This window comes from Siniperca chuatsi, linkage group LG4 (genome assembly GCF_020085105.1).
Source record: "Siniperca chuatsi isolate FFG_IHB_CAS linkage group LG4, ASM2008510v1, whole genome shotgun sequence".
Classification (NCBI taxonomy): domain Eukaryota; kingdom Metazoa; phylum Chordata; class Actinopteri; order Centrarchiformes; family Sinipercidae; genus Siniperca; species Siniperca chuatsi.
Window position 1 is genome coordinate 31,580,601 of NC_058045.1, and position 14,754 is coordinate 31,595,354.

Below are 14,754 nucleotides of genomic sequence, written 5' to 3' on the forward strand. Positions count from 1 at the left end.
GGAACAGACTTTGAGAAACATCTCTTTTCCCACAAAAACAAAACAGAATGTCCCTGAGAGAGAGAGGCTGCCATCGAGGGGTAATTATGGAAGTGGGTTTGTCCTCCTGTCACCAGCCTTCATCTCCCCACAGGCTGCACCAGAAACCTCAACACCTCAAATGCAAAAACTGACAGCATCATCGTCGCGCTATCAAACAGCTCGGGACGGCAGTCAAACCTGTCAATTTCCTCCTGTGAAGTCTCACTTTTGCTGGTCTCCGAGCAGCCGGCGGGGGGTGCGGCGTCTCCCGTTTGAACAGGTTGAATCAGTGTGTGTGTGACTTTCACAGAAACCGAGCGTTAATGGAACAGCCGACGTCTGAGAGCGAGGATGGACATCTGAGAGGCTTCGGGGCCGCGTACAGACGGTAAATCTCAGGCAAGGTTTGCCTAATGAGCGGTGACGGCTCGTCATGCACGGAGTCCGTGATGTTCTGCACGGTTTGACTGGACCACATTGTACCTGCTTGTATCGCACTTGTTTTCCCATTATGTTCAATTCGCAGCTGGTGTCGGTTCAGGTGCACTGGAAGCATGTTGGTGACATAAAGTTTGTGACATCAGCTAACTTCCATAGGCCCCTGCTGCACCGCTGAACAGGAATGTACTGGCAAATGAAATATCTGAAGCAGCAACGCAGATGCTTTTGTAATGACAGAACAAAAACAACAAAAGCGTTCAGTCCCACGGCACACCTGAAGGCTCAGACGTGCTTGCAGCCGCGCAGACAGGAACAGCAGTTTGAGATCAAACGTGCAAGAGTAAATAGTTTGCGTGCAAAATGAAGAGCAGCACACAATCCTACAGAGCGGCTAACGGGATGCTACGGACTACAACAGAATGGAAACAATCTCAACATTAATTTTCTAACCTGGTATCCTCGTCCTCCCGGACTTTTCTGCAATGTTTGAGATTTTTAACTCAAGTCCTGCTAAGATCAGAGAGTAGAATTACATAACTGCGGGAATTCGGGGATGTACAATAAAAACCTTTCCTCCACTCGTATCTACAGTAAGGTTGTTGCTGTTCTATCTTCTGCCTCCCTTTAACGACAGAATCCCATTGGCTGGATGTTGTGGGGGTCAGTGTATTTGGGTTTGGTTGGACGTTAGCCACAAAACCTGGTGCAACCTGCTCGCTGCTGGGGCTTGCACAGCCGCTCTCTCCAATGGAAATAACGGCCTTTTGGACTTTTTTGGTGTGAGAGCCCTGTCAGTTCAAAGGTTACTGAATTTGAATGTAGTGGGGGAGACACACCATAAGTGTGTAAAAACATGTGTGTAAGTTACAAGGTAGAGTTGAGATATAACATGGGAGAGACTAATGAGAGAAAAATGTTCTTCGATACGTACACTGCCTGTGACAGACTACATCCCTTCACGCTTGTGATGACACTGGCACACATGCTACGTGCTGTGCTGTATTCGGATTAGACGAGAGCACGAGCGTTTGTTTGTTGTGCTTCGTTCTTTTCTCTCGTCTAAGTGTGGTTGTCATTGTTTTCTTTCTTTTTTTGGGGTGAGATTTGTTTGTTTTTATCTCACCAGTGCAGTCCTTTTTTTTAATCCTATAATGTTTCTTGTGTTTCATTACCTGTGAAAAAAAAAAAAACTAAACTAAATCACTTGTTTGTTTTTAACAGAAACTTGTAACTGTTTAGGTGTCGACCTCTGCAGAATCTTTTCCCCAAGATGGAGGTTTTCAGGCATTTGCTGATGTATTCATGACCATATGTGTGGTATAGCCTTAGTCAAAAAACAACAAATAGAACAGAAGCGATCGATAAGTCGTGTTAGGTAATCCACACTTCTCTTTTTTAATAGAGCAGTCTATTGAGGTCTGTCATTAGTTAGCAGAGGCTTTCTCTCCCGTATTGCCTGAATCATTCCCCGCATGCAGCATCACTCTCTGCAACGATGTTCTGATTTCGGTCAGTTTACTTACGCTGCAGTTGAACAAAGTGTGAAACTAACTGGTTACACCGTAGCAGTTAGTGCTGACTTTACATTCAAACGTGTGTTCAGTTGGTGCGACATGCTGCTGTGGTTGAACCCCACCGACATGAATTAGATTCTGATTTGTCACCATCCCTGCAGCTCATTCGTCCGTGTTGAAAGACGTCACACGTAACTTCACATTGTTCTAAATATTCCACAAGCTTCTGATTGGCTGAAAGTTGAAACGAATCAACCAGCTTGCTGCTGTTGACCCTGTTTGCACTGCCAACAGCGCCACATGTCTTTAAAGTTAGAATCTCGAAGATTAATTTCAAACAAAATGTCTGTAAAGTCACTACATATCGCCGACTGACGTAACACAAGGGTGATTGAGCCAATGGCCCACTGATTGAGCCCTTGCAATATAATGAACTGGGTGTCTGTGGCGACACTCCAAGGAAAAATGCTGTATCAAGTTACTGCTAATGCAAACCGAACATTTCCTACTGCTGCAGCTTCATATTAAAATCATTTGACTGGAAAAACACGACCTGACTTTAATTATGAATTATCACAGGAAATGCAATGTGTTTGTCAGTAAGACTGACACTGACCGCTATCATTAATCAAAAATATGTCTACAAGACAAGACAGCGGCCATTTTCGGTATTTTCTGACAGCGGAGCAGTTTGAAATATTGCAGGGAGTAATGGAAGCAGAAGGAGCAGCCACAGCGAGCTGTTAGATGAGGAGCTGCACACCTCCAGGTTCTCAGCCAGGTAACCAACTCCTTTCACTGCGCCCTGCTGTTCGCAGGCTCACGCCGTGGGCAGCAGAAAATCAGACCACTGTTGCTCACAGAAAGATGGAAAAAGACCAATTATTGTCTGACTTCTTTATTAAAACGACAATAGTTTGTTTTGCTGCACCCAGAATGCTGGGACCTGTAGTGTTAAACCGCATTTGCTGTTACCACCGGTAACTAGGAGTCACCACATCAACCAGGACTGAAATCTTAAGGATTGCCACTTTAAGCATCCAAACGTTTGATCAACAAAAAGCAAGATGACGTAAAAAAGTAATAAAACCAGAACGAAAAAATATGAGCATAAAAGGACCAAAATGTGTTTCTAGCTATGAGCTCGGTCTCAGCCACACTGTGTCATCGAGGTGAAAGCACTGAAATAGCGCTGCTAGACCAACCGCTTGACTTTGACAGTTTGACAAAAAAATTATAGAATTTATATGAATTACTCCCTGTAGCCATGAAAGGCCAGATACAGGCCGGTCCTATTGTTTCCAGAGAACTAAGCACTCAAAAGCAGTTGTCATTTAAAAAGAGCTAAATAAATACATGTCTTACGTTATTGCTGCTAAACTTTTTTAAAAACTGCTCTCAGTTGTTAGGTGACATTGGCATTTCAGACAGTTGTTTCCTTGTTTATCTGGAGGATGTTATGTTGTCCATGTTACATGTGGTTCGACTGTACGCCTGTATGAATAATGACACGAAACGGAATAATATGTTTTAAATCCACCTACAGTAGATAAGTGGCTTGAAATCATCACAGAGATTTGTGAGATGGGAAGAATGACTTCGCTATTAGGACTGAGGAATGATTTATACATTGCAAGATGGACAACATGGATAATATATCCGTTGGAATAATAAACATGGCTCACTCCTTAAAATTTAAGTCACCTTCTTTTTGTTGTATGCTTTATCAATCAAGGATAAATATACGCAAATTATGTCGAGCTGCATAAAGCCTTCTGGTCCATACTGTCTGTGATATAGATGTCATGGTGCCGGGCAGTTGTGCAGCTGCTGTTGAAATAGTGTCAAAAAAAGAACAATATGCTTTAGGAAGTATTCGTGTTGGATTACACAGGTTTACTGTGTTCTGTACATCCCAAATGCAGTATTTTCTGATGTGGAATTAAGGTGGTTGTCGAGTTGAGTTTTAGATCAGTGAAATATTTTCATTTACATCTGGACCGTTGCCCAGGTTGTCTAAATTTCCATCACACAGAAAAAAGAAACATACACCACACTAGTGAATGAAAGAGACACCTGAGTGTATTAGCGCTTTTTAAAATCATTAAATAATAAATTAGTGATTTCATGTTGTATTGTGTGTTTTGTAAAGAAACGGTTTGTGATGTTTTTCTTAACAAGGTACTCACAGGACGGAGACGACGTCGCCTCGTTGGACCTGGTAGTTCCTCACACTCCAACGGTTCAGCAGGACAACGTCACACTCCGACCCCCCCTCTGGGTTCAGGAAGGGCTGCTCGCACACACACACAGAAACAGAAATACAGTTAGTATAAATATGAGCAATATACATATTCATAAACACACAAAAAATGTCTCCCTTCTCAATGCAGGAGACATCCCACTCTCACCCACTACACATACAGTAACAATAAGTACAAAAACAAAGACACGTGAAGTGGTGAGCAGCGGTGAGTCAGTACAACGCGTAACAGAGCAGAACTAAACAGTCTAAATATAGTTTGGTCAAAAGGTCGACAACACACACACACACACACACACGTTTATACTTTCTATACTTCTCAGAACACACTTCAGAGAATGCATTACTGACTGATTTCTCCAAATGTGCACGTTTGTTTATTTGCTGGTCTCCAAATAGCATCCAAAGATGATGATGATGATTATAAGCAGACTAAACAGGGCTCATGGCGAGTCAAATTAAAGCGCTCACCATGGCAAATGGAAAGAAGTTGCAAGTGTCCCTTAAAAATACTGAGGTTTTCATTTAAATACGTGATATTCCCATAACAGCCATTATTAGCCCTGTCAGTCATCGTAAAGCAGCCCAGATCGAAATAAAAGGAAGAGAGAAGGAATGCGGAATGGGCTACAGATTTAGTTAAGCTAGTTATTTGCCATGGTGAGCACTTTAATTTGACTCGCCATGAGCCCATTTAAGTACGCCTATAATCATCTTTGGATACTATCTGCAGACCAACGGCAAATAAACGAATGCGCACATTTGGAAAAAATCAGTCAGCAATGTATTCTCTGAAGTGTGTTCTTTCATTTGGTAGAGAAATGTATTCAGCAAAGGCCGTATGACGTAGATATGTTGAGCTTCTCGGTGCATCTCCCACAGGCTTCAGTAGAACTGGCACCAAGTAGAGCTTAGAAGATGATGTAATGACCCTTCCTTCTTTTTTAGTTTCCTTGCCGGTAACAAGCTAGCCACTCAGCACACCAGCTAGTAGGAAGGGTTATTATAAGTGCCAGTTAGCAGGCTAGCTAGCTTGGTGACTAACCGGACCACAGTTACATCGTTATAAATATTTACATGACTGGAACCTAACAGTTTCAGTGGTGGGAGGCTTAAAGCTAACCAGCTAGCTGTGTAGCCGCTAATGCTAAACAATGCTTCAACTTTAACGGTCAGATTTTTAGCCACACTAGCAGCTCTGGTGATTAAAATGTCACTCTGTTGGTCCATCACTTTGGTCTAGACTGAAATATCTCAACATTGGATGGAGGCCTTGAAATTTTGTACAGACATTCATGGTCCCCAATTTTGACTCCTACTGACTTTTTCCTGCAGTTGACTGTGTTGTGAAATTAGTGTCCTCAGTCTTAGTCTTGAATCCACACATCAATATTATTATTATTATTAAAATGCATTTAATGGAGCTGCAACTAGAAGTGTTTCCCTTTTGGCCGAATGATGGTAGTTTTATAAAGCGTTTTGTAGAATGGATTTAAGAGATAAAGAAATTCTGTTAAGGGAATATCTGCATCGTTGTTGAACTGTAATAAGACACTATATAATAATTATGCCACATGTACTTGAATTCCACCCATTTTAAGAACGGCACAATTGAAAAACTGGACATTTCTTCTGCTTATCAGTTCTTCTCAGCCTCTGAACATCATTCACTGTCGGTCTCTCCTCTCCAGCCTGGTGACTCGTTTTTACAGTGAGTGATCACGCTGCCTAACGAGGTCCCTTATGGATATTATTGGAATGCGCCAAAATTACTGTGCTGATTTATGGATGGTAAAATGCTGCACATAGCACCTTTAATGGCATTTTCCCCCAAAGCATAGAGTTACAGTTACAACTGCTACAGTTAGCCGGCTATTTTATTATTAGTATCTGTAATGTCAGAAATGTGTCAATCTTGGCCTTTAAAAAGGAACATACAGTAGTTATTTTCATATTTATGCCCATTAACTACAAATTGCATTCAGTATATATGACCATTTTCCAAAGCGTATAATCCGAATTTAGATTAATCTCCTTCTTTTCAGGCAGCCAGTGGTTTCAGCTCATTTCAATAAAATAGTATGAAAATCTACTGGCAGAGTCTGGAAACTTGCAATAGGAAATCCATGAGTGAATAATATGTAGTCTTTTTTCATCCAAGACCTGTAATCATCTTGTGATACAGCACTTGTGAGCAGGGACTGTTGTCTCCTGTTTGGCGCGTTCAAGAGCTCTTCAGCATTTGACATTTCAGAGTTAGCTGCTATTCAGCAACCTTTTTAAAAGTCAAGGAACAATACCACTGGTTTTATCATTGTAATTATTCATCACAGCTCGCTGATTTTTGGTCACCAACTCTCAAATCTCAGATGTTGGAGCTTCCTTGAGCCTTGATTAACAGAATTACAGTATGTTTTGAAAAATGATCGGCAGCAGACCCCAATCAATACAACAGCCGACCACATCTTGCGTACAATAAGGTCAGCACAGAACTGCCAAAGCTATGTTTTAAGTCATTTAGAAACAGTGTCTCCGTTAAATAGTTTGTCCACCAGAGAGCAAGGTTATTTTTCAAATGTAAAATGTCCTGCTCAGTAAACATCTCGGTCACAATTCTTTAATAACCAAATTCAAGGGATCCTTACCAAAAACGTTTGTTTATGTTTAAATGTGTAATTAATATGCTAAAGTCTGCAAAACCACCCTTTTCCTTTTTATGTTAGAGCTTTAAAGTAAGCGTGGAAGTCAGTTTTTCATTCCCCCCCCCCTCATTGTCTTAGTACAAAAACAGTTTGGGACTGGTTGGTCCTCTCTCTTTAAACCAGATATCTCCCTCCTTTACTGATCCGCATGATAAAATACTTCATATAAAATACCACTGTTGCTCCAAACAACCATGTACTCTATGACAGCTCCATCACATGCTTGTCTACGATGCCCCCACTTCCTTCCCACCTCAACAACAACGCTAAAAATCATTATTCTCACGAGTCGGTTTTGTCACTTTGTCGAAGGATCCACGTGTGACGAAGGCCACTCACGACTGTTTCATTAAACAGGATGTGAGCAGGCCATTTCACGCTTGCCGTGATAATTGACAGAATATCTCTTATCTGTCAGCCCCAAAATAAATATCCCTGTGAGTGCTGTCAGCCTGCGAGTTTATCAGTTAGAGTTGGATACTTGATCAGCTTCCCTCGCAGTCATATTTCCCCACATTACATGCTGGATTGTTTCTGAAACTACTGCTGTGGGGAGTCTGAATTTAGAGGAAAATGTAAAAGTGGGAGAGTTCGGCGGCGGCAGCGCATTGTCTGATCACTAATTTAGTTTTTACAGAGATGACGCAGGGGTTTGAGAAACTGAGTATTAAAGAGAAAAATTCTCACAGTAACAATGACAGGAAACAACACTTATTCCAGTGTACTGACCTCTGTAATAGGGACAATTAACCTCCTGGAGCCACATGTGGATTCCTCATTAAAAATGCATGGTGCAGAGCCAAGTCAGCTTAGAAAAACACTAGAAACAAGATCACATCACTCCTGTTTTAGCCTCTTCACTAGTTACTAGTCAGTTTTAGAATTGATTTTAAGATTTAACTGATCCCCTTTAAAGCACTTCATGGTTCAGCTCCCATTGCTGAACTGCTGCTCCCCTCTGAGCCAGAGCCTCAGGTCCTCAGGGCCGGCTCAAAATGAAAGGTAACCGGGCTCCGAGCGGCCCGGTAGCTCACCTGGTAGAGCGCGCCACGTATCAAGGCCGAGCCCGGCCCGGGCCTTTGCTGCATGTCGCCCCTTCTCTCTCTCCCCACTGTCTTTCCTGTCTCTCTCTATAATCTCTATCAAAAAGAACAAAACTAAAAAGGTGACCGGGCTCTTGCAGTCAGGGCCCCTCGGCTCTGAATCTCCCAGCCCGAAGGTCAGAATTTTTTATTAATGTGAGCACACCATTTTACTTCCAACAAGCCTTATCTGCTTAACGTTATTGCTTTTTATTTTTTATACTACTTTTGGGTATTTTATTTCTATTCTATTCTTGTATTATTGTAATTGTCTGATTTTATTTCATCAGCCCTAATCTTTGTTTTGAAAAGTGCTGTATAAATTAAAGTCTATTTATTTATTTATTTATTTCTAACTTTGAGAAACGCTTCACATCTACGTAATCTTTATTTGATGCAATTGTGCAGCCGCAAAGAAAAACAGAGCATATTTAGTTTGAGTATTTCCCCTCAGTGAAAGCACCGTGTATGTAGCTTGAGTTAAGTGTTCACAGAGCGGGCAGATCAGCAGCGATGAATGAAAAGAATGAACTTAAACTATATATTTTTTAAAAAAGACTCAAACAACACACGGTGAGTAAATAAAGACATTAAAATAAATACGCTCACGGTTTATACAGCTCCTCCATGAAACTCACCTGAGATAATATGAACTAGTCTTTTTTCCCCTGACATAAATTAAGACCTCAAACAGTACATATTCATAACCATCCGTTTCTCGGGATTTCAGAAGACACTGTTTCCATGACAACAACCCAAGCACACACACACACACACACACACACACACACACACACACACACACACCTCTGTCTTGCTGTGTGTGTTTCTGTGTTTTTGGTCTCCTGCTGCTCTGTGATGAACCTGCTGCTAAAATGTCTCTCTAAACAATCACCTGGTCTGACTTCAGGAAAATGGCGACGACAGCTGCAGAATAATGTCCCTGTGACAAGTCTGAACAGACGTGATGATACTGAATTCAGATCGCAAAATGTTGTTGCTACATTTTTGCAGTTTGACATTTTTGGGATACGCGCTTAAATAGCTCTCCTGCCGAGAGTTAGATGAGAAGATTGATACCACTCTTGTGTCTGTACGGATGCTAAAGCAACAGCTAGCAGCCGCTTAGCTTAGCACAAACACTGGAAAGATGGGAAGAAGCAAGTCCGACTCCGTCCAAAGGTAACAAAAACCACGTACCAGCACCTCTAAAGTTCACAAATTAACATAACTCCTTTGTTTAATAAGTGTAAAAACAACAATTAACTGGTTTATGGGGGTTATGTGCTGGACTATTTCTTGGTCAGGACCAGTCACCTCCTGGAGTTTCAGCTGGTTGCCGGGAAACTGGTCCCGACTCTGGTAAGCGCATTCAGTTTTCTCATCAGCACCAAAGCCCGCTATCTGCAGTGACCTTCCTTCCCCTCCTGGCCACATACTGTACCTCTCTGAGGAAGTTTTTCCTTGCCACTGTCGCCAAGTGCTTGCTCACGGTGGGATTTGTTGGGTCTCTGTAAATAATATTATAAAGAGTTCGGTCTAGACCTGCTCTATAGGAAAAGTGCAATGAGATAACTTCTGTTATGAATTAGCGCTATATAAATAAAACTTAACTGAGGCTATAGGCTGTTTATGTTGGAGCACCTCATGAGTCTACAGCCATGCTAGCGGCTCTGTGAGGTTGAACTTCAGCTAAATGCTTACATCAGCATGCTAACATGCTCTCAGTAATAATGCTAGCATGTTGATGTTTAGCAGGTATAATGTTTACCATGTTCACCCTTTTTTAATTAGCATTAATTACAAAGTAGCTGAGGCTGATGGGAATACGTTTTGCAGGTATTTGGTCTTAAAACAAAGCTAGGTAAAAGGTCAGGGGATCTGTAGATCCAAGATGGCGCTGAGCTATGGCGACTTGCTATGAGCTGCTTGGAGCATCAGCTCTCACACCACCCGTCTCAGTAACAGTTTTTCCCCCACATGCACTGATCACTTTTTGTAAATAGCATGTACGCAATGTCACACGTGAGTGCACTGGGTATATGGTTATGTGGGTTGTAAGTGTTTACTATTATGTGGGCTGTGAGGGTTATTGTGGGCTCTAGCCGTTATGGTATGGATGCTCTGTATTTATTTATGTACACAAAAGGATGAGAGAGCCGGGGCACAAGCATTTCACTGTGCTGGATCGAAGTTATTACAGTTCATCCTCTGGGGAGCGTACGGCTGTGCCACATTTCACAGCAGTCCATCCAATAGCTGTCGAGATATTTTGGAAGACCACATCTACAGTACAGCACATTATGGGGGCATTCATAGTGAATTATAATGCATTCATAATGCTTTATGACTACACTCATAAACACACAATGCTTTCTGATGCACTATATCAACAGTCATAAAACATTATAGATGTGACTTATAATGAATTATAAGTTCAAGGGTCTTATGGATGCTCTTGACTAGTTATAAACTAGAGGTTGACTGATGGGGCTTCTTATACATTATTACTACCTATACACACCTATACACACCTCAACAATCAACTGTAGCATGACTCACAGTATGCTGCGATAGTCCATGCAGTATCAAAGGAGGAGCCTTGACAAAAACACACTGATGATTGGTGTTATTATACTACACAGACTACAGAGCACATGGTGAGCACCAGTAAATCAGGAGCACACGATCTGTCAGACCGCATTATGGGAACATTATGATGTCCATCAAACAAGATAGCAGCCAGCAGCAGGACTCACTGCTAGTGTTGGGGTCATTGTGTCTTTACCTTTTGATAACAGCCACATATTATTCAGTCAGACAGAGAATAAAGAGCGTAGATGTAACTTTTACATTCTTTCTTGCACACTTACTTGCTGTGGACGTGAATATTGCGTTAGCTCATTTGCTTATGCAGACAGACTAATCACAGGGGATCAAAGCTTCACATAAACAGATTTAACAGGATGAAACTTTAACCATAAGTGAACCCAGGAGCTGCGTTACTCTGAGCACGGAAACAGAGTCGGCGTCTCTCACATGTAAAGGCCCCAGACTGTAAACATCCCATTTAGTTTTCCTCCTTTAAACAGACAGACAGGCATTTCATTAATGATTTTGGAAGATTTTATCAGAGTCTCAAACTCTTCAGAAGCTCTTGCCGAGGTCGGCTTCATGACCCGACATACACAATACATGAATATACAACATGAACCAAAGAGCAACATGCAGTTTTAATATTCATGCTCATTAAAAATAGAGAGCAGATTGTTTTATGCATAATGCAACTCACGTCGGGGATAATAAGCTGCACGACAGGAAACCGGCTCGGTCAAAACCCAACAGGCACTTGTTTTTTTTTTTTTGTTTTTCTTTTTACATCTCTGCTTCTCAAATGAGAAGAGTGAAGGTTGTTTGCTGTTTGGATGAGAATAAAAGAGGCCATGCATGGAGTGTTTGGGGAGTTGATCCTTCTCCAACATGGCCACCTGTAACTACTGGTTACCACTTTTACAAGAAAACGCAGCGGTAAAGCAGGTAGGATGTGGCTTGTTAACCACATCCGGCTATAAAACTTTTATTACCAATTTAATACGTTTGTTTCTGTATTTCTCATATGCAGCCACATAGCAGCTGTTTGTTCTGGACATATCCACTGTTGTCCTCTCCACCTCAACACGTCCTCCAAACTAAATGACAGAACACGGCATTGCCTTAAAAAAAAAAAAAAAAAAGACCCATAGGAGCGTTGTTGATTCTGACACCTATTATGAAAACACAAGACTACACCAACCACACCAGCGTTCATCCAACACGCTTTTGAAGGTCACTTGGTATCGATATCAATATTGTGGGTATTATGAAAGATTTTACTGCCAAAACCATTTAAATGGTTTCCAGCAGAATGTTTGTCTTGTCAGGGTAAAAAAGTCTGAGGCAGAAGCTTTTTTTTTTTTATTGGTTACAAATATAACCCTAGCTCCAAGGTCTTTAATTAAGCAATTATGCAAAAAGATGTTATTGCTGACTGGTTGGTCAGATGAACTATGCTAACATCAGTGGGGTAGTAGGCTTATATAAAAATATACCACTACACTGGTCTAACATTAATATTACAAAGTAAATTATGCATAAACACACTCTCACTTACTTCCACGGTTTTACTTTATGTAATATTTCTGTCCAAGTAGGTTTCAACACGATCTTCGAAGATGTAACTTCCTTTGTATGAACATGTGCTTTTGTTTACGTTCAACCTCAGCTGGACACAAAACGGGACGGAAAGGCTGAGGGAGCTGCTCAGAGTGGACTGAGTCTAACGTTTGACTCGACGCACATCGAGCAACACCCCATTTGCACACTGCAGTGAGGGGCTTCTCGTTGCTTTGGCATGTCCTCATTTCTTCTCCTCTGACCAGCAGCCGGTCTACACGCAATTATATTAAGTAGAAGAAAATATATGTAGAATTTGCTTCATAGCACATTAATTGGTCCAACAGCAGCTGCACACCCAGACACGGGGCTCAAAGTTAAGCTTTAAGTAACAAAAACAGCTTTTCAGCCTCTTCTCTCTGCTTCTTATTTCCCAAAACTCAACATGTTGTCAGGATGATGTGACCTCTGACCTCCTTGTTATCAGTAGTTTGTAAAGTTAGAGATCTAGAAATTGCAGCCTGCTCTCCTGTTGACCTCTGGGACATCTCTGAAGACAGGCAGCGTGAGGTTTTCTCTCTCACTCTGCTGGTGGATGTGTTGAAACATCTCACCTGCATCGACGCTCCCTCCACTCGCGCCACGTAGGCGAATCGATCGAGGACGGTGACCGTGACGGGAACGGCGACGAAGAAGCCGCTAACGAACGCCCGCAGGTAGCGTCGCCCAGCCGTCGCCTGCTGAGCCATCACCTGCACAGGAAACAACAAAAAACAGGAAAACAGCATCATCAGAACCGTGACGACGCACAGGAAACTAAACAGCACTCAAGTCAGATTAGACTACGTTAAATTAAACTTTATTGATCTCTGTGGGGAGAGCAGGCCGACGCAACAGCAGGAGAGTAATAGAAAACTACAGAAGAAACAGATCAGAGGAAACACGGGAAAAGAGGACAATTACAGGCCGAGCACGTGTTAAGTGGAAGTGCATGTATGAAACAGGTGAAATACACTTACATGAATGATCAAGGGTACACCTACACTAACACATGTGTTGGAGCTTAATCACAACATGAGCCTGACTGACTACAACATGCAGGAACTCGAGCGCAACAAAAAGGTGTCCTCCTCCTGTCAATTTTCACAGCAGGTTTTGCGACTGGACACTGAAAACACATCACACTGAGCCTGTTCCCCCTAGACAGAGTTTTTCATCCACTTTGCTTTTCACAGCGCGCTCCAGGAAGCCCAGACAGGCGTGAAATGACCGACCAGCCGGCAGCAGCAGCAGCCATGCACCACTGCCTTCAGCAAACAGCTAACAGCCTCGTCTGGACGTCCACTGTCCTCGCTCTGGAGATCTGCTACAGCTATTACCTCCACATCACAAGACTTCAAATGAAACATCATCAAAAGCACACTGTACTCCCTCAACATTCACCCCATCTGTAGTCGGAAGAGCGTCCACCACTGCAGTTGTGAACAGTTACGGGGGGGAATAATAGAAGCTAATCTGTATTTCCCTTCCCTATAATGTGATGTCTCTCCACATGACTGCCAATCATTTAACAGATATAATGGAGTACTACAAAATATGTGAACGTCAATATAAAAAGACATTTAAATTTAAACTTTATTATACTGAGGTACATTTCTTAAGTGCGTTTATATGAATGTTTCTGTGGTAACCTGATTTCTTAAACTTCACAAATGAACCTTGGTTTACACAATCAGAGAGAGATTACAGAAACTCAAAGATTTCCCAAAGAGAAAACTGATTTCTTGGCCAGGTAAACAAGCCGCCATTACCGCGGAATCACCTCACCTTTAAGCTTGATGTAATCCTGTGGAGTATGACACTTTTTAAGCACTTTTGCCAAAAGAAAATCCAGAAAATCATGTAGAACCTGTTAAATGTTGAAAATATAGCTATCAAATTCCATTACAATAATACAATAAATTGAGACATTGGAAAAATTGAAAAGCAAAATCCAGAAAGCCTCTGCCTTAATTTCACTTTTATTCATCTCCATGAAGTCATCATGTTTCGCTTGCATGCCAACAACAGATCAACCAGGGACCGCTAAAGACTGAGGAGTCTGCCTACACGGGCCTCATGGTGAGCCGCGGGCTGGCGAGCAAGTAAGGCTGGCCAGACTGCGGAGGTCGGAGAGCGGTACATTCATGTTCTTTTTTGTGGGTTTTGAGACTGAATAACTTCCACATTCACACAGACTACCTTCATCTATCACAGGGGATGACTGCCAACTGTCCAAACATCTTTGCTTTCACTGTCAGTGTAAATATATTCAGCTCAAATCAGATCAGAAATACTTTATTGATCCCCGAGGGGAAACTCTTCCGTTACAGCTACTCACTATCACGTCAGTGCACACAGGAATAGAAGTACTAAGCAAATCAAAATATAATACACTATAATACAGGTAAGATACATTAAGAACAAAGTGGATATAAGTATAAAATTAAAATAAGTGTAAAGTACAAAGTGGATTTACTGGTTGATGATAAGTATGTACGGTGTAATAATACACTGTAATAATATAAGTAATAAGTAAT

The 14,754-nt window shown here is 41.7% G+C and overlaps 1 protein-coding gene across 1 annotated transcript in view; it reads right to left on the reverse strand.

Moving 5' to 3' along the window:
• Positions 1 to 14,754, reverse strand: part of immp2l (inner mitochondrial membrane peptidase subunit 2) — a 148,674-nt gene that overhangs the window by 119,010 nt on the left and 14,910 nt on the right. The window contains exons 2-3 of the mRNA XM_044192522.1: positions 12,790 to 12,927; positions 4,166 to 4,269 (exon numbers count right to left, since the gene is read on the reverse strand). Coding sequence (XP_044048457.1) covers positions 4,166 to 4,269; positions 12,790 to 12,927 — 242 coding nt within the window. The remainder of the gene's footprint in view (positions 1 to 4,165; positions 4,270 to 12,789; positions 12,928 to 14,754) is intronic.